A 27,237-nucleotide genomic window follows, 5' to 3' on the forward strand; every position below is an offset into this window, starting at 1 on the left:
TCGTGCTAATGTAGAGCAGATAATACGTTTTTATCGAGCCGTTGAACCGCCGAGAACCTTGACAATATATTTTTTGAGATCTCAGATAGCTACGCCTCTTCGACAGAATGATTATCTGATTTTCGCGTGACATTTAATTAGTGTAATGTTTAATATTCATCGTGTGGACACTTTTACGTTAATTTAGGGCTTGAAAGAGATAGATTCATTGTTAGGGTGTGTTTGAACAACAAGTCTCCGAGAACCGTGACGATTTTGGTTTCCATGACGAGGGTTGAAAGCTGATTCCCAGTGGCATGTTGGCAGCGACGGAACACGGCCCGCACGATACGTATTACAGGTTTAAATACATAAGCTACGCATCTGCATCATATACAGGGTACGCTATCATTGGGTTAACTCGGAAGGTACAATGCACAGATGAGGATGTTAGTCGTTAAGTACAAGCGAATAGTACCCTGCTAACCCAGTGGCCAGATCGAGTCATTCTCCTCCATCTTGACACTCGGTGTTCCGTCGTTGCCGCTTAAGTAACAATTTGCAGCACGAAGTGCTTGAATCTACGGCAGACCTCCTTGGAATAATTTAATCGAACTGCACGCCGGTGTGCGGCTCTATGTTGCGGGACGTGTTCCGCGGCGCGTTATTATGTCACACTGTGTCGCCGGCAGCATTCCCCGAAACACGATCCAATCAAAACGACTGTTGTGGATTGAGGAAATCCTAATAAAACCGGCCGGAAGGGGAAAAAAAGCCAAAGAAAAGTCCCGTAATTAACCGCCAAGAGCAACGCGCGCTGGCAGCCGAACGAATCGAATCGTCGCTGTCGTGACGATCTAATTCGTTGAACGGAGAGGACCGCGAGTATGATTTTAACGCTTTTCAAATGTCAGACGATCGTCAAAGTTCGCGTAGAAGTGTCTTGCATCGCTCGGGTCCCATTGAAACCGCTCGTTTGAAAGGTAAAACGCACGGATGAGGATGTTACTCGTTAGATACGAACAAATCGTACCCTGCTAACCTACTGACAGTCCGTTCATTCCCGTCTTGACACTCGACGTAAGGTCGAAACACTTAATAGCCGCTCGCACGACGTGCACTGCGGCTGGCGAAGTGTTTGTTGCTGAGTTTTCACGCGTCGAAGGTATGGCTCGATTTAATCGATCGACGCGACCGCGCGTCGTCGTTCATTCCGCGATTCCTCTTATCGAGCCGGCGGCTCGCCTCTCCTCGATAATTTTCACACGATCGCCTCGGTATATGGAACGCGTACGGTCGCGGCGAGTTTTCGATTACAAGACGTGTAAATTGCAGAAGGAAACCGCCGAGGGAAATGGTCTCGGTGCGAGCGGATCAGTGGAGACGCAAGGCTGGAATAATTCAGTGTAACTGGAGACCACCACACCCAGTCTCACGGCTCGATCAACACCCGTTCCGCGGGGGTCGATGTTTCACCAAGACTCGTGTGTACGCGTTTCTGATAATAATAATTATCGGCGGCACACGCCGGCAGGAAGTTCATACTTTAACCTTAACTCCGGTTCTGTTTGCGTCAATTGGCATCTGTCAAGGCTCGGCTGTGTATATTCGTTCGGGACGAATTAATTCGACGACTCGAAATAGTTCCGCGGCTAAAAATATCTATGGAAATCATCCACGAAACGATGAGTTCGAATTTCACGGATTCAAAGAAGGAAAGAATCGAGCGGGGAAACATAAAATCATTCGATACGGATGTTCCCTTGATCTTAATTGCGTTTCGCGGCGGCACAGTGTACATGTGGGATGCTTTCTCTGTTGCAGATGCAGTCCATTCTATACCACAACAGCAGCGGCGCGCAGGCGTTCACCGGAAACCTGAAGAAAAAAGAAGTCCACCGAGCTATTACTTTGCATCCTGTCAAAAGCCCGCCGCACATGTACAGGCTGCACAATTACATGAGGGTTGGTAGGCAATCGCGTAACATTACCTGCAATCATTTCTGCAGATGGTGCAATAGGTGCTATTTCCGTTCCAGGCTCTTCGGATACAAGATCTGCAACAGGAGAGGCTGAACCTGCACAGGGACATATACGCGATGGCGAAGCAGCTGGATATCGGCGTCGAGAATTTAAAGGGTTTCGAGATTGCCGACGGCGTGCCGCTGTTTCCGGTTGATCCTCACTCGTCGGAGTATCCGGGGGACACGGAAATACTGGGTAAATGTCACTCTCGTGCTCTGGAGAAATCGACCGCTGAATTCCCTCAGCACGGTGACGCGGTTCTTGTAATTAGTCTGAGGAACTTTATGCGAATTCACGGTTTTAATCAAACGAACGTGGAAATAATTGAATCGAAAGCGAAGTGAGGCTACACTACACTTGATTAAACTTTGGCTGTCACGTATTATAAATGTAGAAACGTAATCTACTTATAATTGCCTGAGAAATGTAAGGAAGAAGGAAATGAAATTATTTGCCTGTAATGATGGAAACCTATGAAAAGTAATTCGGCTGTCTATACATCATAGACGTCGCCGATTTGATTGATTAATAAGTCACTGCATATTCATGGTAACTTTAGATCTTCGCCATTTGAAGCAGCATTCTTAGCGTTGAATCATTCCAACTTTCAAGGGCTCGTTTGATCTCATTCTCACGGAGCGATCTCGAATCGCGCAGACGTCGCCGCGTCCGTTTCAAGAACGATCGTGTTTCCGTGGATGTGCGTTATTAATAGAGCCACTTAAAATGATTAAACTCGTGCGAATTGATCGACCGAAACGAGGTACGGGACGATTCGTTTCAGCCTATCAGCGGTGACGATCGGAATTTCGATTGTGATTCGACTCATTTCCATTTTCTGCAGTTAGACTGTGATCGCTCTTGACGGGTAATAGCATGATCGGCGGATAAAGTGATCCTCAGTGTTACGTCCGTCGCGGCGCGGTCAAGGATTGGAATTCTTCGAGCAGAATCGTCTTTCGTTCATTCGAAGATCCATTCATTCGGTGATCCGAACGCGAATACGTTCGAAAATCCGACGAATTCAATGAAATTCTTCAATTATCCACCGTGGCCGTCATTATCGCGAACGACGTTCTCTCGGCGAGAAAGAAACAACGTGCGCCGTAACGAAGCATTACCTCCGGCGTCTGTTTGAAAAGATTCCACTGTGAAATTGAAGACGGATGGGACACTGAAAATAACTTTAATTGTCGCAGGTGTTCCAGCGGGGCTGCAATCGTTCAAACCGACGACCAGCGACGATGTAATTCCCTGGGATTTCCTCTCAAGGTCAGAGTACAGTTTAGCGGACTCGAATCCGAGGCGGAGGATTCACAGCGATATAAAAGAAGGCCTGGAGGATATCACGCGTGAAGTAATGGCCTCCATAAACGCCTTTTCGCGACAGCGCGGCCGAGTCGTTGAGGAAAGGTCAGCCCTGTACGGTTACAGACGGGTGGATTCCTACGGCGCCGACACGATTCTCGATCTTCTGCTGGTATACCGGAAGTACAGGGGCAGAAAGGTTACGCTGCCAGTTAGAAGACACGTTTATCTGCATCAGCACTTCACCGGTACCTTTTAAGTTCTTCTATCTCTTAAATTCCATCTAGCTATCTCCCAACGAAAAGAACCGCCGGCGAAACGCGGGAGCGAACCGCGACGTACGTTGGAAGCTATATATTTTTCTCCGCTCTTTTTCCAGGACTGGAAATACGGGAAACAGTGAACGGGGAAGAGGTGAACGAGGCTCGAAGATACCCGGAGAACGACAAATCGCTGCAAAACATATTCCGCGGCGGTTTTCTGAACTTGAATTTCAACTCCGAGGAGGAGGATCCGGTCAGGAGCAAGACTATTTATTTCGTTCTACCTCTGGCCGGCAGGCACGAGGTTTTCCAAAGGTTCCTACAAAACTACGAAGAGATCTGCCTCACCAGCGACGAGAGGACGGCCCTGCTGGTCGTCCTCTATCGCCACAAAACCGAGGACTCCTACAACAGAACGATAGATCTGATCGAGCAGTTCAAGTACAAGTATCGTAGCGCCAGTATCGACATACTACCGGCGTCCGGCACGTTCTCCAGAGCGGTGGCCCTCGACCTAGGCGCGTCGAAGCTGAATCACGACGATCTGATGTTCTTCGTCGACGTCGACATCGTGTTCACCGCGTCCGCGCTCCATCGGATTCGAGCGAACACTCTTCTCAACAGGCAGATCTATTTCCCGGTGGTATTCAGTCAGTTCGATCCGAAGGTCGTGCACGCGGATGGGAAGAGGCACGAGACGTTCGCCATCGATGAGATCTCCGGTTACTGGCGGCAGTTCGGCTTCGGGATCGTCTCGTTGTACAAACAGGACTATAGAACTGTCGGTGGTTTCGACTTGTCTATTCAAGGATGGGGGAAGGAGGACGTGGACTTCTTTGAGAAGGTCGTCAAGTCCAATCTCAGGATCTTCAGGGCAGCTGACAAGGGTCTGGTGCACGTGTACCACGACGTGGAGTGCAGCAAGGATCTCTCCGACGTGCAGCTGTCCATGTGCATGGGGACCAAAGCCGACACGTACGCTGGAATGGAAACGCTGGCCGGAATGATCTACGGCAATCCGGAGATCCTGCGGTTCGCCAAAGCTAAAAGAGCGAATTTAACGAGTTCTGCCGGTTGAGGATAGAGTCTGTTAACGGCGGGCACCGCCTCGGTTGTTAAGGAAGGAATCACAGTTGCAATTACGCAACGCCGAAACGTTTCGTAACTAGAACATTTTGTACATACGCGATACGATTAATGATAGTTCTTTGGTTTACGAGTACCGGATGTTTCATACCGACATGAATTCACCAAAGCCATCGCCGTTCTACGTTTAAGTCCGCCATTACGCTGGTAATGGAAGCTTGCTGTATCGGTAAAACAGAACGCAAACCCGAGATTTAATTTAATTACTATCGTAGTGTGTGTCCCGTTGAAATGTAACGCGTGAATGTGAACGTTTGCGCCCGAGGCGTTAAACGAAGTTGATTTAAAGATTCCGGCATTATTCACCGTAGGAATGCGGCGCACCTCTTTCTGACTACTCCTAACGCCGAATGCATTCTCTTCTGACAATGGGAAGTGCATTATTATTTTTTATAAATTGTAGATATATACATACATATATATATATATATATATATATACGTGTCCGTTTCTCTAGCGACATCTCGGATCGTAAAAATGGTACAAAAGTTACTAGAGTTCTCGTGGGACAGGTGAACCGTGAATGATTGATCCGAGACAGTTCCTGAGATGCCAATACTCCTAAGAACGTTCTGCTGAATCAGTTGTGTAAGTACATGTGATATTATCGTGCCTTGTATAGACGTTTATTTGTGAATTTTACGTACTGCCTATTTTATCGTACCCATTTTTACCGTGCGCGCGACCAGTTGCGGGAAGCGGCCGCTTGAGACCCGTCAACTTGCATAATCGTTTATGCAATTCTCGCTCGCCGAGATGCTTCGACATTTCATCGAATTCCAAATAAAATTTCCCTATTGAATAATCGTGTTGCGTCAATTGCTGCATCTGAAAACAATCGGCATACCCTATAAATCTTCGCTGATTCCATCGGACCGCCATCTTTTCGGTGGGATCTTTCGCGCGCCCACTCTATTCTTCCTAAATCCTGTCAAGTGCATCAGCGCGTATTTAATTCATTATATTTTTGACTGAATTCTAAAGAAGATACTAGAATAAACTTTACAATTTCGTCGAAAATACTATTCAGTCTATTATGAGCACTCTGTAAATCCACTCGATCACTGGAGCAGATGTTTACCGCAGTAGAAAGTGCGTCCAACTTATAAGGATCCGCTCAAGGTCCCTTTAAGGATCGTGTCGAAACCTACCAATTAATCGAAGATCGCAATTAACCGGTATCTTGTGAATCTTTCCTGAACATCGTTTCGCGCAGGAAAAGAACGAGCCGACTTTCCTTCTAGGAAAATCCCCAGCGTCGAGTTGAGCTATTTACGAGCCCCACGCAGATTAATCGCAATCAACAGTGAAGAGAAGAATAATCATAGCTTCCCTATTCTCATTTTTCGCTCTCTCGAATCCGCGATGATTCCAACTTTCCGAGCTTTAATCGAAACGGTCCCGCAGAAACGCGAAAGGCGTGAATGTTCACGCTTCCTAGCAACTACGCGGCCCGTAGGAAGTCACAATTTATCGCTCAAGCTCAAGGTCGATGCTTATCGTTCGCCATAAACGCTTCGGACGTCGACCAAGCTAGTTCACTCGTATTTCATCGCGATTCGCCGCCGTGGTCGGCCGGTAACGGACAATTTGTCGGGGTGTATCGTTCGGGCGACGAAAAGACAAATCCAGGAACGATAAAAATGAGATCATGGTTCGTCCTGTTATCGTTGGTAGTCCTCTTCATAGGCGGCCAGACGGAGGCGAAGATCCTGGAAGAGTGCGAGGCGGTGAGGCAGCTCCAGCGAGCGAGGATTTCCAGGAGTCTGATCAGCAACTGGATCTGTCTGATGGAGAATGAGAGCGGTCTGAACACTAGACTGGTCACCGGACCGAAAACAGCGTCCAGCTACAGCTACGGCGTGTTCCAAATCAACAGCGCGAAATGGTGTACCAGAGGACGCGCCGGCGGCATCTGCAACAAACGCTGCGAGGACTTCGCGGATGACGATATCCAGGACGACATCGCGTGCGCCAAATTGATCTACGATCGCGAGGGGTTCAAGGCTTGGGACGGCTGGCTGAAGAAGTGCAAGAACAAGCCGTTGCCGAATATCAGCGGCTGCTTCCAATAAATATCGACGTAATCCGGTTGGCTCAAGGACGCTGTTGAATATTTCGATAATGGCATGCAATTATGTACTCGGTTTATGAATCGGGTTCTGGGAACGCGTTTCACTTTCGTGTCCCGTCCGTGCTCTCTTTATGCAACCGTATCGGAATTTGTAACATACTTTAAGGCAATTACTGTAAAACCGGGGGAACAGGAGAATCCGAGTGCCCGAGGGTTAAAGGGAAACGCGGCGTGTTGATGCGCCGGTAATACCCATGATATTCATATACGAGAAGATCCTATTTTTATATACCTATGTTTACATATACTCGAAAGAAATATAATTCTTTTTCCATGACGCAAGCGTACGTCTCACTTATTCCTTGTATCTCTCTTATCATCTTCCGGGCGAATAATTATACATTTCAGTTCCCTCGAGACACGTAGACGTATTTTGGAAACGATTTCTATCGCCCGCGGGATACATTTTTCAATATATCATTGTGTAATTCATTTGCATACGTCTCTTTGGTCCAGCGGTTTTATCCTCGTCTCAGCAGCCCGGCATTTCTCTCCGCTGTTATGCATCCCGCAAGATAATAAATAATCACCGCATCTTCGCAAACACAACAGGCGTGTCGGGGAAGCAGGACCAAAGAATCCAAGTGGTCGTGTTAGTTGCCGCATATGAAATGATAATTTGCCGTCAAGCTCAAGGTTATCGCGTCGACGTGCTACCTCTCCGTCGTCGCGCAACTCGACGGCACATTTAATCGCGAGCGACCGTCGCGTTTGCATCGGACAGTTTTACGCGGAGACGTAGCGCGACAACAGCTAACAATTGCGAAGGAAATGAGGCTCGCAACGAAGTTGCTGCTGGTCGTGTCTGCCGTGGCAGCACTGTCGTGGTGCGGCCATGTGGACGCTAGGATCCTGACGGACTGCGAGGCGATGCATGAAATGCAACGGGCCGGAATCTCCAGGACCTTCATCAGCAACTGGATCTGTTTGATGCAGAGCGAGAGCGGGATGAACACGCAGCTGGTCACCGGCCCGAAGAGAGCCTCCAGCTACAGCTATGGCATCTTCCAGATCCCTAGCGGCAAATGGTGCACCAGGGGACGCGTGGGAGGTCTCTGCAACAAACGCTGCGAGGACTTCGCGGACGACGACATTCGCGACGATATCGTTTGCGCGAAAATGATCATGGAAGCGGAGGGGTTCAAAACCTGGAACGGCTGGGTGAAGAAGTGCAAGAACAAACTGCCGAACAATCTGCCGAACATCTCGAAGTGCAGACGGCGATGATCGAGATCGCCGATCGGTCCCGAGCGTTTCCGACGTCGACGAGTATGGAGGAACTCATAGGTGATGGTCTTTCCTGCTGAATACTTTACACGTTTATAGATCGTCGGGGAATCACCGTTGGTAATTAACGACGCCTGACCATTGGCTTTGCTAATGCCACGTGTGATTTATGTATGGACGCTCGCGAGGAAGAATGACTCGAAGAATGGCTGATCGTGCGTCTGCGAGCTCGAGGGTCACAGCAGTGTCATGTGTGGTTAATAGAAATATGTAAACGCACCGACGTTTGTCGTGTCTTAAGCCTTTATCGATCGGATTTTTATTTAGGCGTACACGTGATCGTCCGACGGTCGCAAATTGGCAATAAGTTTATTCAAATTCTACGATTACTCAGCGTTACACGACACTTTTTGCGACGATCGGTGACTTGCCGAATACCTGCGAGATCAAGGATCAGGCGTTTGCGTTGTTGGATCGATAAGAATAATAAAGACGTGAGAATTTATTGATCTTTATCGTTTCTGTATTCTCGGTGGAGCTGAGGTTTCGTAAGGAAATCAGTAAGAATATGTAAACATTCAACGGAGCCCTAAAATTGCCGGGGATTTTAATGGAATGCCTCTCTTAATTTACATGGAACTGTTTCCGATAAGCGTCTTATCGGATATTTGCTCGCGCGGAGTGAAATATTACTTTGTCAGGTGTTTTTTCAAACCGCAACGATATCGGATAAAGTTGTGTCACTATCCATAGACTCGATGTCAAGCGTATCAACTGGAATTATATAACGCGGCGTGCGCAACTGTAACACTCGCGCGGAGCGCTGGTATACAGCAATCAAAGAGTCCAGATCCACGTTGTTGCATGCAGACACTTCACGGACAGCACAATATTTACCGTTCGCAGCTATGGGTCACTGCATGTTAAGCCGCTGAATATGCAGCAGCTGCAATATCCATTCATGAATGCAGACGACAACACGTTCGGTCTTCCTTCTACCGGAACCGTCTGACTAATTGCGTAAAAGGCTGCTGGCTGTTTCCTAAGAGCCTCATAGTACCTGTTGAACTGCATTCGATCATTTCGAAGGGAGACCATTCCACGGCTGGATCGTGGAATGTGCGTCCGATTTCCTTTACGACGCTAACTTACTGCTGTTCAATAGGGTTACGTGTAATTAATCATAATTACAAACCACGCAGTGGGAGGCTCCTCTTGACCCTGTGCTGCACTGCTAGACATCGAGTCATCTACCAACAATACCTAGCGTTTAGCTCCTAGATAGTTAAGAAAGGTAAATCTTTAGCTAATATCTTGTACAGTAATTTTAGCAGTCAAACCTAGTTGTTGCTACTTGTCTATTTTACTTCGTCTATGCGTTACTTTAATTTACTCGCTCGAACTACCAAAGAAATACAGTTCCAAAGGACGATAGTACTAACTGAATACAGTGTAGCTTTATGCAACACAGAAATGCTCAAATGTAACCCCGTTCTCATCTCTTCTAATGTAACTCCTCAAGTACAAGAATACAAATCAACCAGATTTAGGCCATCAACGGGCGATCCATCGTGGCGACCGGTCCCGCGTCGGCCGACTTGGCAAGTAAAATCGGTCGAAATAAAATGGTTTAGAAATTCAGCTATTAGAATTACAAAAGCACGCGTGATCGGGCTGCGCAAACTCTTTCCTGATTTCATTCCCGGCCGAAGTATCACGTCGCCTCGCGGTTTTCGGTGAATTCGGTCACATCGCGAGGACAAAATCACGTTGCGCGTGTACCGGCGAGCGGCGCATCGCGAGCGGAATGTGGTCGTAATTAAATTTTGACTTCGAGCCGGTCGACGCCCGTTACTATCCAGAGCGGCGGCCGTAAAAAACGGCTGTTGCGTAAATGCCGCTCGCCGAAATGTCAAGTACACACCGTTATCGAGGCAGGGAGGCGAAGCGGGCCCGTTCCGACGTGTTTCCCCGCGATAAAAATAAAAAACGGCGTCGCGAGACAACGTTCTCCTCGATGATCATCGGCCCGCCTCCTCTTTCCGCGTTTCTCTTTTTCTCCTTAAAATCGATCGTCGCCTTTACATGATACGCTTAGGAGAGGCGGTCGGCGCGTTAACGATTACGCAACGCGTCCGTCGGACTCCCTCGCTCGAAAAATCTTCGCTTCCCGTTATCTGTTGCAGACTGAATTTTCCTTATAGATAAGCGCGCGCTGCGAATATAGCGGCGAGCTGACAAACAGGAAAGCCGTCGCAGAGAAATCGTACAGATTTATGCGCATGCGAAAGCGCGAAAATGCTCGTTATCGCGCGGATATTCTTGGCAAATGGAAAAGCGGCGTGATTAAGCACTTTGTATACCGAATATTAAACGACAATTGTCTGATGCTCTCGGTACATTAAACGTTTTATTGAATAATGTTCGGAGAGTGTGTTATTCCACATCGAAACTGATAATACCCATAAGGAAACAGAAATTTTCCTTCCTGTTGTCAACGGATCACACTCTATGTTCAATGTTCGTGTCTGCAATGAATGAGAAGCACACCTCAGGTAAGCAGCGTGTTACACGAATAAAGCGACACGTGACTCATGACAGCACAATGGAGACAACGAACAATTGCTACCATTACAGTACGTACTCATTATTATAAACACGACGAAGCAGAACCTAAATCTCGTTTACAAAGTATAATCTCCGAGGATAACATTCAGATTCGAAACGCTGCATGGAATCCCGAATTTCTCTGGAATATCATTAAACGCATCGATATTATCGCTTCAGTGTCGAGCCGTGTTCCATAATTATCGAGCCTTAACTTCCATAAGCGTACGAAGTAGCTGTTAACACTTTGACTGCCATGTCACCCAAATAATAGCAGTTTTTACAGAAGCTGAAACATCAACGTTGCTGATAACACTAAAGCAATCTTCACGAAGAACCTCGACTCTTTTATTTCTTTATTAAGACAACTGTTTCGACTGCAATGAAGATCTGTTGATTGTTTATTCGAGTCGAAGTTAACCCTTTGAACTCTGTAGGCTCCAATATTGCACCAGTTGAAATATTAAACATGTGAATCTTAAAGAAACTACCCTAAAATTACTCGATCTTCCACACATCCAATTCTTGTACTAACAAGGAAGATAAAAGATCAAAGAAATGTTACAGCATTTTTAATTTCGCCAGGAATACTATAAAAATTAGTTGCAGTTGCTGATAGATTACAAAACAATCTGCTAAGGGTTAAATGGTTGATGAAGGAAGACAGTAAAAAGCGTTGTAGGCTCCAATATTGCACCAGTTAAAATATTAAACATTTGAATCTTAAAGAAACTACCCTAAAATTATTCAATCTTCCACACATCCAAATCTTGTACTAACAAGGAAGATAAAAGATCGAAGAAACGTTACAGCATTTCTAATTTCGCCAGGAATACTATAAAAATTAGTTGCAGTTGCTGATAGATTACAAAACAATCTGCTAAGGGTTAAACGGTTGATGAAGGAAGACAATAAAAAGCGCGAGCGTGGGAAACGGAATCGGTTCCCCGTCGAGCCGTTCGTTCGGTCGCCGGAGAAATCCGCCGGTTTCTCGCGGGGGACACCCGTTAGAATTTCAATCAGGGTGATGCGTCGATCTCTAAGCCTGCCTTTCCAGGCGAGCATCGCCGGTTACTGACAGGAGGAGGCGTGCTTCGGCTGATGCGCGCGGACGGGGATGCACGTAGGTGCACGTAAGCGCGATTTTACCGCTGGAGGTGAGGTGTGCATGCACCTTTCACTAGCGGAAGTGAACAACTGAGACAAACGCGTGAGAGCGACCCGGGTCATCGTCGCTTCTTCCATGGAACTATATGCTTATCGGAGGGCAATCTGCCAGCTTAGGTGATGGTGATCGATCACGCGGACAATTCAGCTACATGATCGTCCATAATTATCAGGCCTTTTCATTACGGTTCGCTGGCAACGTCGCCGACAATCGAGGAAGTCCTTTAAAACGTTGTCGCCTCTGAATTATACTCTCCGGATCGATCCCCCGTGTCCCCGGGGACCGTAATTCATTCGCGATGAATAAATCCTTCGGCTTCCGAGAAGGTTACACGAAGCTCAATCCCTGCGGGCCGAAAAGCTTGTCCGATCTCCTCGCCTTATGCGGCGAACGCTGTGAAAGACGTTACGTAACGGGGGGACACTGCTTTGGAAAGTGTCAATGATCGCGAATGGCGTCGCTGATAATTATTGACGATTCGATTCATTAGTCTTTCCCCCTGAGAGAGCGACGAGGAGGCGGCGCGGGATTCCGCAACGGGTAACCGTGAGAAGGAATAATCTGGAGGCGGTAAATCATACACGATTCGTTCGAGAACGATAAACGCCGCAGACTCGCTTCGTATGAATTAGCGTTGAATAACGGTGCCGCTTCCATTAACATTAATGCCGGTTTTTTATCGACATTTCCTTGTAACTGGAAAACACCGGGAAGATTGCAGGAAAAGAGGCTTGGAAATGATAGGTGGGAAGTATCTCTTCGAAGGATTCCTTTCTTCGCTCGATAACGAAATCTACTTAATGCGTTCTCAATAATTAAGACGTATTATTTTCTAGTTACGCGTACACGGGTCTTCTTGGCTTCATTAAACAGTTTCATTTATACGAAGGATATCACTCGCGAAGCAAACAGTGCTCCAGGACTCACGATCCATGTCCAATTAGAAACCTCGTCCTAGACGTCCCCAATTACCCCGAGGATCTCGCTGGAATTGATTAACCAGAGGGTCTCGTGTTTCCGTGAACCGAGCGATTCCCGATGCATCGCACGGAACGGAGTAGGTAAGGTCGGGAGCGTGGGTTCTCAGGATGCAGCGTGCATCGCAGCAGCGCAGGAAGACGGAAGCGTCCCGCGGATCGATCTCGAGAGGTGAACGAGCCGCGGGTAACGGTGAACCCGGCGGACAAGAAGAGCGTGCCGGTGAAACTCGGGCGACCTCTGCAAAGGTCGCCGCATCACGAAGAAAGTGGATCCGATAAGTAGCAACTGGGCAAAACTATCGTGGATAATTGCGATCCGCCTGGCGAGCTCTTTCGCCGCGTTCGAGGCTGATTTCTACGGCTCCGCCCTTCGAGACGATCACGGGAACACCGTCAATTAGCATTCGTCTCCCCTAATCTAACGGATCATCCGGTGAAATCATTTCTTCCAATACGCAGAACACTTCTCTATGAAACTCGCTGGAAGACGACGGTCCTGCGCGGTAATTAATTATTAATTAGTCCGGTGATAATCGCGATTGCGCAACCGGTTTACGTAAAAGACGAGGACGGGGAATCGCCGATCCCGCGTCGGATTACTGGGATCGGGGTAAAAGTGGAGCGACGCGGCGAAGAAAAGAAAGACGAGGAGAGGATTTTAATGGACGCAACGCGGTGCCAAATAAGCGTTTTGAGCCGGAAAGGAAAGCGGGGAGATTAAAACGGTGCCAAGCTGATTAGAAAGAAGCGAAAGGAGCGCGGCTACCGCCGAACCGCTGGCATCGTGAATCTTTGATTCTACGTTTTTTGTTCAGCCGTACATACTTTCGACATACTTTTTCTGAAAAAAAAAAAACGTGCACCGAACGATACGATCTTATTCTACATTTGTAACTTCCTTTGTCGAGTCGTTCTCTTTCGTTTTTCGACGGAGCGATGTGTCTAGTCGAAAGATGATCGTAGAATGCGGATAACAGTCGATCGACGTGTCACGTCCCCGCGTTAAGTTGGTCAATTGCAAAGCAAACAGGGGCCTAATTATTCTAACTCGCCTGCCGTCGGGCTCGGTCGGGGGCTAAACACTTTCGTTGACATTTTCTAAATTCTCTCCACGCCGTTTCTTCGGCTTCGATCCACGGGATAGCCAAGGTAATTGCACGGTTACGTGATGAAGTAGTTTTGCGCGGCTACGATCGCTCGCCGATTCAACGAGGAAGACTCTCCGCGGAACGGGCACGAAGAAAGCGAAGTCGTGGCCGAAGTAACGCTTACCCGACTAGCCTCGTTGCCCGGACGGATTAACCCTGCTGCATTCTTCGGGTTCGTTTGACCCACTCACTTTCTCGGCTTTTTATCGCCTCATCTGTCTCTCCTTTCTTCGAAATCATCGCGTCTTCGTTTCATCCACGGTAACTCGAAGCTGAGACTAATTTTTCTTATTTAATCACCTGATCCAGAGCTACATCAAGTCCCAATCAATCTGTCAGTTACAAGGAAACGCTTCGAAATAGAAGGCTTCATCGAAGTAGTCTGAAACTGGGAGAAATCGGCGAACCGCGCGATTATCGGGAATATCGCGAACAACTTGTGATTAGTCCATAAGATCGAATTCTTTCTGATAATGTTCGAAGCGCATAGGCAGATTAAAGAGCGCAGCAGAGGTAAACGTTAAGAAAAAAAGACGAAATTCAGCGGACGATCGACCGGAGCCGTCGCAGTTCACCGCAGGAAGCGTTCGAAAAATAAATAGGCTCGCTCGCTCGCTTTATACCGCGAGCCGTCGCTCGTCCGGTTGGTATAAACCAACCGGAAGCGTTTCTCCAGTTTTCACATACCACAGTGATAATTACGTACATGGGAAGATGTTCATGGCGCTCTTCTAGGATGTCTGGCTATAATACCTGTCTCCTTCGCTGGTTCGCGCACCGTCTACCGGGTACTACGGTTTTTTCAGCTCGGTGAACGCGTGCGACGTCCACGGTTCAACGGGGATTACTCGGCACCCCGTACGACATCTTTGGCCGAGGTGAATTCACAGTGAAAGTGCACGTCGGGATATATTAATAGAAATTTCCCGGGGACTCCTTAATTCCCTTAATGCGTTCCCTTAATGCGCTGGAACCGCAGCGGGATTCAAAACACGAAACTAACAATCGCAGCTTCGCGTACTTTCCATTTCTCGGAGGAGTACGGAGGCGTAATTATCAATTAGATATTATACAAAGTGATTTAGAAAGTACAGGGTTACGTGATTTAAAAAGTGTGGCGTGGATGTCGTCATTACTGGGATCGCAATTAGCGAGGGAAGAACGAGCCGACTCGTCGTTAGGTATCGGCTGTTAGCGTCCGTTTCAATTTGTCAGATATTTATTTAATGATTTTTTCTAATTAATCGTCTCGCGATGTCTTTATTACCGTCGGGGTGTATAATATTCAATTTTATTGCGGTGATATAATCGCAGATCGGTTTTTTCTCGCTTCAGGGAGCTTTAACGGCAGCAGCGTAAACGTGGATGGAAAAGTTACGGTTTTATCGTTAGAATGCCTGCCGCGGATTGACCTTTCGTAGCGTAGGTACCGCAACAGGGGACAAGTAGGTTTCGTTCTTATTATTTCGATAAACATCGCAGGATGTAATAGTCGAGATACGTCAACGGTAGTTCTCATTAAGGCTGTTGCGAGCTTGCCAGCGTTCTGCTCTCACAGTGATACTACCTGGTTGTACCAATTTCTCGACGATGAGATCATTTTATACAACCAAGTCAGCAGTACTGATTGCTGTATAAATCGATTCCCTCTGCAGACGTTGCTGCGCCTCTTACTCCTGAAATTCCCACAATTCGATGTTAAAAAGAACAATGAAGCATAGAAGAATGCTTTTGTTCCACAGAATTATTTTCTAAAAGGAGAAATCAATCTCTGAACTTCTGGTGAACTTTAGACTAACACAAAGTAACTGTCACCGTGTTCCTTCTTTATATCTACGAATGTGTACGCAATGTGTAATTAACCTAGATCCAAGAGCTTTCGAAAATTGAACATTAAACTTTCGATTGAATATTTCAAAACGTTGTCCATTCGACGAAGAGAGATCCAATGAGAACCGCGTTCGCAAGCTTCCAAGATCGGCCGCGACCCCTAATACTTCATCTCAGAGAAAGATGCTACCTCGAGTCCTTGATCCAGGACACCGCACTCCTGTCACTAGGCTACGACCCTGCAAGCAGAATCATAGATGCAACTCCGGAAGGATTGGCAAGAGAAAATCAGCACAAGGACTCCTCCGCGAATTATCATGCAAAAACTGCATCAGATTATCCGGCGCTTTATCTAATGACTACATTACACAGCGTAACCGTAAAGTAATTGGAACCCATACACTTAATTGCTTCCTTGAATGTACAGCAACGACGAGTGGAACATTGAACAACACAAGAAGCTAAAGCAATAATTGCCCAAACACATTTCACGTTGATACACAATAAATGCTCGAACCGACTTAAAGTAAATCTGTGATGGAGGCAAGAGCCTCGAGAAGGGAGGCATCCTCCGTTACGCAAGAGTCCAGCTAAACGCAGCTGCTCCCTTTCTCGTAAGCAATTTTGCGCAATTCTGTTACCGGTACATCGCTAACGAGTGGTTCTTCTGGGCTCTCCTTTAACGGAATTCCAAATAGATAAGGAAAGAATAAATCGTACATAACAGTGAAAGTAATATATCTTCCTATCACCACCGATGAGATACGGACGGACATATGTACAAATTTCACGTATATCCCGCGCACGGTGTTGCCGCGGTTTGTGAATATTCATGAATTTTATATAGCGGTCGCCATAAATTTGCAAACTATCCGACGAATCGGCCACCGGGCGCCGAGATCCGCAGAACCGCTTATTATTCAGCGTCGCACGGCAAACATTTACGCCGATCACACATCCTCATTAGCATGGTAATATGTCAAGCGTCCCGCATTGTTTGCAGAAGTTTATGGACATTTTGCTGCGGCGGACGGGTTAAGTCGGGTAACAGTCGCGCACCCGTTACCGACGATTCCGTAATGTTCCGTCGAATCCCGACGCTTCCGCGGCGACTCGCCGCGCACCGCGGGGCAAACACCGAATTTTCTAAACGGTCGCACGAAATTATTTTTCCTTTCACCTTTCACTTCGAATTCGCAGCCTTTCACCCGCCGCGGATCATGCCGGACTTCGTTTACACGTTTAGAACATCTTTTTGTCTCGCGACTCGAGACGCGTCCTACGCGAAGTTCGCGTGCCTCCTGCGGTCTCCCGCAACGCGCCGCGCATTTATGCCGGATACATCCGCGTAAAACCTTTGCCTCGAGGAATTTCGACGTAACTTATCCGCCGGTCTGCCCCATAAACTGTTTAACGCCGCGAATGCTCGGTCACGCCGAATCGTTTAAGATTCTAGCAATGCCGATGGCGCGGATAACGGGGTTCAACACTTTCTTTCCCGCCGATGACGCGGGATTTCTGCCGAAAACAGGGACAACTTGGTGGATCCCTGCGACTCTCGTCTGCGCCAGCTTCCTATACACCTTAATTACTCAGGCAAACGAGTGATCAAGCTGTTGTGTAAAATTCTTAATTACCCGGGCGACGCTTTTATCTTGTATCTGCGAGGAAAGTTGGAATGAGCGATGCGCTCCTTAACGAAGCAAAAGTGTCTATCCAAAAGCGTTTCCGGTACTACAGGCGCGTAGCTGTTCTAATGCGTGCCCGGATGATGTTGAAGAAACTTTAAGACGCAGAAGTTGAATTTCGATTGTGAAATTCAATCTTCGAGCTCCTTTTCAGCGATGCTACGTAGAAACCCTATAATTCGAACATGAAGCTTCTTGCATTTAGTATACGAAAAATTAATAATAAAATATTCCAAGTGTATAAATTAGTAGCAAATGATTCTAGATGTATAGATAATGACAGATTCTAAATATATAAATTAGTAACAATAGATTTTAAATGCATAGCTTTTAATGCTTAAATTACTCGCTTCCAAGGGCTCGATTATAAAATTAATAAAATATTCCAAATGTATAAATTAGTAGCAAAAGATTCTAGATGTATAGATAATGACAGATTCTAAATATATAAATTAGTAACAACAGATTTTAAATACATCGTTTTTAATGCTTAAATTACTCGCTTCCAAGGGTTCGATTATCGCTAGGTTTACGAAACGCGTCAATTTGACGCAGATTGAATTTTATAAACATTATTAGGTGAATGTTTTAATCGGTTTTCGTTGATCCAGTGACACGAATATGAATACTGATTGTCTATTTCTACATCTACAATTTCCAAAATCTAAATGAACGAATATCAACTTCCCCAGGAACAATAGAATAAACTGTACAATAAATGCCCGTAAAGCTAGTGTTATAAGTATTGATCTCGATCGAAACATTTCTCCGAGCTGCAGCAGAAGGAACGCGAAAAGCAGCGTCGAAGAGGAAGAAGACGGTCCGAGAGAAGCTGAAGGGAAAGTCAAGCCCCAGGCCCACGGATTCCCCTTCTTCCACGCGACCCTGCAGCATTAATATCCGAGAAACTCGGATGCAGTACATGTCGAGACGTGACTCGAGGGCTCGGGAATATTACGAGTGATTGGGATCGACAGGCCCCGCGGAATCATTCATGCGATCAAAGAAATCGAAACTCTTGCTCCGGCCTAGAACGACGCTACCGTCCGATCAATCTTTAATCCGATCCCACGTGACCGTTTCTCGAGGTATTCAGCGACGAAGTAAGCCGTCGTGTTCCTTTTTCATTTCAATTTTGTAAAAGCGAGGAAAGAATGCCGATGCCACGGAGAAACGGCGACATTTGAATGTCCCGTTCGGCGAGCCGATGATTCCCCGTTCATCCGCTCCGCGATTTCAGGAATCCCCGAGTGTTACGAGAGCTTGCGGTTCACTGTATATGGTCACGGTTTTAAATCGTTGCAAGACGCTGCGCACGACGCGGGAACCTTGCGTCGATTCGACGAGCAATTTCGTGAGGAGCAAGGCGTTACGCCCAGCCTCCTGCTTTCTCCTGTTCAATGGACGGGAATTTATTTATTGTCGTCGATGATAAATTGCTACGCCAGAACAGCGTCCCAATATCATTATGAATTCCAGACATTTGATAGCCACCGGACTCTCGTAAATACCTCTATTCTTTTCCTCGAGTTTTCTAATCGTGACTTCGGCCCCGAAAAGTACCAATTTATCTACGGAACGCAAGGGAAACACGGAGATTCCTCTTTCGGAGTTACCTGATTTATTGTCAATATCATAAAGAGAAAACAGCCGTTACAAAATATTTATATTCTTTCTTTCCCGCCGTGTTCATACGACGAAACGCAAGGATTCACGAGCTAGCAGTTAATGAAAAGAATCATATATTCACTCCGAGGGCTGTCTCCGCCCCGAGAACTTCGAAGGTACCGAAAGAAAATCACTTTCACCGGTCGAATAGATGAAAGAAGTGCACAGTACAGATGTCACATATAATGATTTACGTTCTCCAGGGAAAGATAATCTTCGTTTTTCCCAGAGGAGGCAGCGGCACGTATTTCGCAACACTGGAGCGTCTGCGGGTCTCGATATCCTTGCGATCGGACCAAGAGCATTATGAAAATCATTTTCCAATAACCCGTTTCCCTCGAACTTGGCTCGTCGTTTGCGAAAAGCCCGCAATCGCGTGGCGCACTGAAATCCGCCGGGGCCGCGTCCGCGCGAGTAGAAGCACCGGAACGACGACTGGCCGGGCGGACGGGGGCAACGCGCGAATCCGCCCGGAAATGGGGCAAACCCGGCGAACAGAGGCAAGGGAAGAGGCGAGGGATGACAGCAACATTGAACGGTAGCCGCGGCGGGAAGTGGGTCGAGAGTTCATGAGCCGGATAATTAAATTCTACACCGAAGAAAGCGTTTTCCCTCTCGTTTCGCGGTAGCATCGCCCATCGCGGACCAAACCTGGACAGCGTCCGGTGTATTCTCTGATATTTCACGCGGTGTGCGCGAGCAGCACGGACCGTCTGTGTGCGAAGGAAACGAGCACGGACACCGTAGACGACGATGATTACTCTCGAAACGAGAGGAAGCTCTCCCGCCAGGATGATACAACGCCGACCGCGTACTTTTCTTCCTGATACTCTCCCCCTGGAGAGGCGAGGGCCGACGATCTACCGGGTGGCACTCGATCGTCAGCGTTCCTGCGACAATTTTTTTGTTTCACCCGGTTGCGCAAGCGGGTTACGTAAAACGGGCACAAAGGAACACGGGAAACTTCGGCGCGGGTGTTCGCGAGCGAGGTAGATCGCTACAGATATCCACGCGGCGTGGGTGATGAGTTTAGTAAAATTTCCAGAGAAATGCTCGCTGATGCTCTTCGCAAATATTGGGAGAAGCTTCTCGCCGGTGGGATTAGTATTATCTTTATTGCAAGAGAGTCGGATATTCAAGATGTACGTTTTATCACCGCGGGTTACTTCTCCCATTTATGCGATCGATGCACCTGCGCTCGCGAGGATGCACGGGGAAATATTGAAACGTCTAGCCGGAGTATTGGCAGACACGTTTTCCCACTAAAGCGGCAGATAAACCCGCGCCGGTAAAAACCGCGAGCGGCTTATCTCGTTTTTAGCGTCGTGCCGGCAAATTGCTGCGAAGTGGGTTAAACGTACGAGCACGGCTGAAAAACTGGCCCGCGTACCCGTGGTCTACTTCTAATGTTGCATGTATGGCGACACGTGTATTTCGTGGGGGCACCGGTGGAATTTCAACGACGGATATTCCAATAGCATCTCGCCGCGCGTAATCGCCGAACGGCGTACGAATCGATCGAAGCAGAAGCTTCTCGCTTGCGAAACCTCTCTGTCGAATTCTTAGAACCCCATGGACACCGGAGATCAGAGGCAACCCACTTACGAATTCCTCGCGACGGGGGACACCCGAGTAATCCGTCATTAAAGAATCGAAGAGAAAAAGAAATCACGCATGAAACGCGTCCCAAGTGGGCATTGCGCCACGCAATTACATTCCTGGGCCAAGATCGGGCCCGAAGCGCAGAACGCTCCGGGTCAAAGACGATTGACGAAATCGTCTGAGGATTCGAGTACTGGCCAGAAGGAGTCCGAGGTCTAGGACGAAAGTTGGGACCGGCGGCGAGAGACGGCACGTTTCGCAACCGGCCCGGCGATTTTGGTCACACGGCAGGGGGAGAGGGTAAGAGGATCGCTCGGAAGGAGGACCATCCGTTCAGGCGTCCGCCGGAGAAAGAGAGAACCCGGCACAATTGAAAGGATAGGGTAGGATCTTGGCGAGGAGCGCTGGCGGGCGGAGGGGGAGGAGAGAATCGTCTCACAGCTGAATTACTCTCACTCGAGAGGCCCCCGTCTCTTCTTCGTGGGGGCCCCAAGTATCCCCCTGCTTCTCGTGGGGGTATAAAGGACCCTGGTCTACCTTCCACAGAGTCACAGAACCAAGCGGCATCGCAGAAGCCGACATGAATCCTCTGATCGCGGTAAGCACGCTGAATTCATCTAATAACCCTACAGAGAACATTTGAAAAAGAGAGAGTATGGGTGTGTGTGTGTGTGTGTGTCTGTGTGTGAGTGAGTGAGTGTTGGAAGATAGTAATTCGGTGGACAAGTGTAAGAAGTATCGAGTGGATTGTTTCCGCAGGACTATCAGTTGATTGTACACAGATCCGTCGAGAGTGTCTCTTAACCGATTTTCTAAACGGAAGTTCTGCTTGAATTTCATTTTCTCCTTTGCTTTTTGGACTTCCCGTCGAAGGAAACGCGAACCGCTTTCCCTTACTACCGTGGCTTCTCTTTAACTTCGACTACGCCTCAATGAACTTGCTTCAGTTTTTCCGTTTGCTGCGGGTACGTTCAACGTCTCGATCAACGGGGTTGGTTCCCACGAGTAAACTCGCCGACCGGAAGTTCTTAGTACAGCTTTCCATTCGATTTTCCTTGAATCTATCAATCGTTTGCTCTAATACCTTCATAATTCCGTGTATTATCAGAACAATATCATTTGCCGCGATGAAGATAAACTTCACTGTTCCCATTAGCTCTAACTTTAAATCGTTAAACCTTCAACCCCGTGAAAGGTATATGAAACGAACCGAAAAGAAGCACCTACTCAACTATCAATATCTCTGTTGCAGTGTATGATCGTCGGCCTGGCAGGGTTCGCCCTGGCCGAACCGCCAGTCTCATCAGGCTACAGCTATAGCAGGCCAAGCGGCGGCGGCGGCGGCGGCGGTGGCTACTCGCTTGGCGGTGGCGGTGGTGGCGGCGGTTACACAGCCGTTTCCACCGGCTACCAGACCAACGAGGGTGCCTCCGTCGACGGAGCGTTGCTCGAGCAGATCCGTCAGATCCTGCTGAAGGAGGAGCTGCAAGCTCAGCAGACCGGTGGATTCGGCGGCGGCGGATACGCGCCTAGCTCCAGTTACGGCGCCCCGTCATCCCAGTACGGCGTGCCCAGCTCCACGTACGGTGTGCCCGGTTACCAGACCCGCGTGGTGGGCATCGATCTCGAAGGAATCAGACAAGCCATCCAGGTGGCCCAGTTCAACCAAATCACTCATGGGCCCGGTGGCTACCCCAGCGGACCTAGCAGTACCTACGGGGCACCAAGGCCCAGCGGTAGCTACGGTGCACCGTTCTAAAGCGGTCGTCTGACAACAAAGATTGGATGCAGGGAGAGCGAGAGAGGGAGCGAACGAGACAGCGAGAAAGCGAATGAGAATGAGTGGAGACACCCAGTCGACCGCCGCGACTATCTTTCGAGCTCACCGTGATCAACCGAAAGCATCACGATCGATCCGTGAACGGAAGACAGAAGAAGCTGGACACTTACCGCAGAAACTTCCCAGTGAAACGTTTCCCTAAAAAAACACAACCCGCTCGGAAGATCGTCGCGCGGAGGGCAGATCGTTAAGGAACAACTCCATCAGCTCAGGTCGAACTTTCGAAGCAGCGATTCAACGGGGAGAGAAGTCCCCAGCCAGATCGAAGGCCGTCGTTCCGACGTATCGAAGTTCGAGGAACGAAGTAGACGAAGAAGTCAAGGTGCACGCACGGGATAAGATCGGAATCGACGGATTCCCAGGATCCTGTCTCGTTGAAATCCAATCGTCGTCGCTTCAACGGGACATGATCCTCTTTGGAGTCTATGGGGTTGCGTGCGGAATAATCGGGACTCCGGGCCGCTAACTCGTTGAGGATTAAAAGGGTCGTCGCTTCAACGGGTCAGGGCTCCGGAGTGAACTTGAACGTCGGCGCGGCAGGCCAAGCTTTAACGATCCCGAGGCGTCGACGAGGTGTCGCACCGGATGTCCGTCGTGAAATCAATTTCGTCGCCGCGGTCGTGGCCGCGAAGGATCGATACCCTTAAGTGATAAAGCAATACTTAAGTCGCGCGATATACGGGGTGCCGAGGTTAGAACGGCACCCCCGCCCCCCGGAAGTAGATTATTAAGGAAGAAATTGTAAAAGAGAAGAAGAGCCAGTTGAGCCGAAGCCCGAAGTCGAAGCCGAAGCCGTGGTCGGCGCGGATACACGCGCCGCTTTTGTAAATACAATCACACGTACACACTCGCGACTTTCCGCATGGCGTCCGCCGCGCGGTTTCCATTGTACCCGTTACTCGAGGAGGAACTTGAACTAACTTCGCCGGACCTGGCCGACATCGTAACCCGGAGGAGAACGAAACAATGCAAAAACACCGGAGTAAGCAACATCCCGAGCCGCGTCGGCAGGTCGCCGATCAACGGAGACACACACGTACACACACGTACAGAGATACACACTATTTTTTTATATGTTTGAACGCTACTCCTTAACCACGCAATCTTTTTTATACTTGTATAAAGGCTTTTTTGTAGAAAAAAATAAAAAAAAACGTCGCCACCGTTGAACCGATCGACTAGTTCTATCATCATTCCATACCCGAAGACGCGTCTAAGCGACTTCCGCTTCGATTCGCCCGCTTCCTCGTCCTTACTCTGTCTTTCTCCTTTGGTCTTCCCGTCCAACGGAGCGTACTGAATCTAGAGGCACCAATCGCGTGACCCCGGCAACGTCCGCGGTTCATCCCACTGACATTTTTACGTCTCGTATTACTTCCTCCTTGCAGCGAGGAACCGACGACGCTTTTTTTCCTCCGTTTCTCAATCGTCGAGCCACCTTTCTCCTTTCACCGCGTCGATCGGCTGGGAGCGTTAGCAGGCCCCGGGGGCCCACGATCATCTCCGCTGGACGTGACGCAAAGCCTCGCGAGCAGTGCGTTTAGCGGACGCTTGCAAAAGGAGACCACTGGTCAGAGATTCGAAAGTGGCCGGGCAGAGGCCAGGAATTCGAGGGAGAAAAAGCGAGAGAGAAGATCCCCACCTTTGATCATCGGGATCCTGCGAACCGTGTGATCTCTCGGCGAGAAGCGAAAAAGCATTCCCGGGAAATTCTGATGCACGGCCGAGCATCGATCCGTTGCGCAACACCTCGCGCCGTATTAATCGTTTTCTCGGTCATCCGGTTTATCGGGCGGTTTTGAAAGCCGGCCGTGCCGACGCGCCTGGCGCGAAGCGTTTAACGGTCGGTTAACGAATCGCGATACGGGGCGTTAAATCGCTCGGGCGTATTTAGATTTCGTTGCTTACGCAATTCCTCGTGTAACGGAACGATTAAGATCCTCCGCCGAGAATTCCCTTTATCAGGGATGTCGCGGGGGATGACGATTCCGGTTAATCGTCGTTATCTCGGAGGGCTAATGATCTGATAATCAGGAACCAAGCAGTCAGTTCGACGATGACTGCAGATACAGCTGGAAATTCGATTACGGGGAACAGAGATTTGAAGGAGCAATTAGAAAATGGGTAATGAGCGCCTGAATTAGGTAACCGGCGAAGACAATGCGAGGGTGGCGCAATTCGGACTCGCAGTGACGGAGATTGAGCGTAGCACCTACGGCTCGGCTAAATTAAATCATTACCGCGAGTGTTCTCCTGTGTTCAACAATTTCACTGCTGCCGGTTGAGCAAGGAAATTGCTTTCGAGGGAAAGAATTTAGGATGTGCGGATCGTACGTGCAATTTGTCAGCATTGATCGCACGTCCCGCTGGAAAAAAAAGCGATATCCTCTATCCGCTTTAATTAAAATTAACTTTATCCGCTTTTTTCTCAAAGAGCCTGCCGGTCTAAATATATTCCAGACGCTCTGTCCTCTTTCGTCTCGCGCTCTGTAGAAGGACAACACCTGCGAATAACAGCTGGCGCGAGCCTAATACAGGGTTCCAGCGGCCAGGTCTTGAATAATTGAATTCGGGAAAGTGTTGGTTCTCGGAACACCAAGGAAATCGGTCTATCAACGATTCACCCATTCTAAAAGACTTATGTATGTACGACGTCCAGCGGGGAAAGTGCTGCGACTTCTCGGCTCGGCCCAGGGATGGCGGGGCCGAGAAAGGGGAAAGGAGAGAAGAAGAGGAACTGTGGGACTCTCCGTGGAATTTTGTAAGAGCCGTGCATAATCCATAAACGCGCTTGGCCTGTCAGCCTGAAGCCGTGCGAAAGGAGAAAAACGGGCGAGCACGGCACAGTGGGATCCGTGCTCCAATTCCGCGGAATGAAATCTATCGAAGTTGAACCCGTGCAGATAATCTACACAAAGTAATCTTTCCAAGTTTCAGCGCAATCTCAGTTTGCCGTACACTTTCCAAATTCTGAATTACATCGGAAAAATTAGTTAATGCTTCCTCAGATTATCATCATCGATTCAATCGATTTAATCTTCTGATTAAACTATATACTTCCTAAAGCTAATAGTGAAACATCAGTACAATACAATTATATTAATAAACATATACTTCCTGAGTCATTCATAGAGGTAATAAATACAATCAAAAATTTTATGCCGCATCCACAGAGAAGCTCGGGCAATGATTAAACGATTATTGAATATATTCACAATTTCCTGCGCGGAATTGACGGCAATTAAGCGGATCCGTTGGAAAGAAGGCAAAAGGGTACTGATGCCTCTACGAGCGGCCGTTTCCCCTTACGCTGAAAAAGATGTATAACCGACATTTTTCCACGCGGCGCACGCAATCGGAAGAGGCATCAGCCGGTGTGCACGGCGAAGTCGTTGTCGTGTGAAAGGAGAGAAAAACGCGGGCACGGTGACGCACAATGCGATCCGCTCGGCCAATTATGGGAAGAGGATTTGTCGAGCGAACCAGCCGGCTCGTAAAACCTGCTCGTTCAACAATGGCCCCCGTTGGCTCCTCCTGGCAGCTCCATACTTTCGCTAATCCCGTTTCCGCGGCCGCAAGCTTCTGACCGGAATAACGCGCGTTGCCTAACGCGTTCGCCTTCGTTAACATGGACGGATGTGTTTTTAAAGGACTGTTGTTTAGGCGAGTATAATTATGGGACCAGCCGGCAATTACCCCGGCGTCAATTAGATCAGCGTCTTCCGCGAACGGTAATCAAGAGATAGCGCCACGCCGTGGCACCGCCACGTGATTACGCTGTCATCCTTTCACACTTTTCGGAAAGGAGAAGGATTCACAGATAATCGGGGGAAAGAAGGAGGCCACCGATCGCCGAAGAAAGTTCCTCTGATGTCCTTCCTCGCTATCTCTTTCTCTAATTATATCTTCAGTGCCTCTAATAATCACTTCTACAACGTGCGCCGGTATTTCGAGTTATTCAACGGACACACTATCGCTCGCCACGTTGCAACACTCGCCGATTCTTTTGTAATTGTTGAAAGTCTCGATTGGAACTGTTCGACGTTGTATTTTCTTATCAGTGGACTGCATATATTTATGTAAAATACATATTTCTCGTTGCAGTGCACTGTAAATGAAAATTTACTTCGACGGTTAATGTTTCTGATGTATTAAGACTACAGGGAACGCAGCGTTGATATTTATTGCGGTTCATGTTTTACTGTTTCTTTGCATTCGGGTCGATTATGAATGCAATCGTATTCCGAATGTTACGCAACGCATCTGTTGTTTGAAGAATTAGAATGATATTCCGCTCGGTGTTATTTAAACTAATTGCGGCTGGGATGAAATTGGTGACGAGAAAAATGAGTAAGAGGAGGAGACTCCCGGCGAGGGTAACTTATGTAACACGATAAGAGTTGCGTGAAACAGTTCGGGGAATGCAGGTCGCAGTTGCAGCTGAGGCAATGGGCAAAAAACCGTGTAATTTTAAGGGGGTCGTGCGTGGCCAGAAACTGTATGAATCGGACGAGCCGATTGCACAACCTGGGATCTGCCCGTCTCGGTGTCTGCGGTGAAGGAGATCGGCTCGGGAATGACCGCACCGTTATGATACTCCTATTTCCGTTCGGATTCACGGTAA

General features: G+C 48.2%; 3 protein-coding genes and 1 pseudogene across 10 annotated transcripts in view; all 4 read left to right on the forward strand.

Moving 5' to 3' along the window:
- Positions 1-27,237, forward strand: part of Chsy (Chondroitin sulfate synthase) — a 34,337-nt gene that overhangs the window by 5,901 nt on the left and 1,199 nt on the right. For 3 of the 8 annotated variants that reach the window (XM_031971887.2, XM_076370432.1, XM_076370438.1), the window contains 4 exons: positions 1,804-1,944; positions 2,019-2,199; positions 3,204-3,560; positions 3,692-5,930. In XM_031971887.2, coding sequence (XP_031827747.1) covers positions 1,804-1,944; positions 2,019-2,199; positions 3,204-3,560; positions 3,692-4,653 — 1,641 coding nt within the window. In that variant the 3' untranslated portion in view covers positions 4,654-5,930. The other 5 variants (XR_012999317.1, XR_004234580.2, XR_004234585.2 and 2 more) reach the window with 4 other exon arrangements.
- On the forward strand, positions 6,023-7,132 carry LOC116424910 (lysozyme). Its single transcript, XM_031971899.2, has one exon. It carries the CDS (start codon positions 6,146-6,148, stop codon positions 6,794-6,796), a length of 651 nt encoding a protein of 216 aa, XP_031827759.2. The 5' UTR covers positions 6,023-6,145; the 3' UTR covers positions 6,797-7,132.
- Positions 7,290-10,505, forward strand: LOC116424909 (lysozyme c-1 pseudogene; annotated as a pseudogene).
- Positions 18,924-24,115, forward strand: LOC116424908 (uncharacterized). Its single transcript, XM_031971896.2, has 2 exons — positions 18,924-21,371; positions 22,026-24,115. Exons 1-2 carry the CDS (start codon positions 21,354-21,356, stop codon positions 22,530-22,532), a joined length of 525 nt encoding a protein of 174 aa, XP_031827756.1. The 5' UTR covers positions 18,924-21,353; the 3' UTR covers positions 22,533-24,115.

This window comes from Nomia melanderi, chromosome 1, assembly GCF_051020985.1.
Source record: "Nomia melanderi isolate GNS246 chromosome 1, iyNomMela1, whole genome shotgun sequence".
Classification (NCBI taxonomy): domain Eukaryota; kingdom Metazoa; phylum Arthropoda; class Insecta; order Hymenoptera; family Halictidae; genus Nomia; species Nomia melanderi.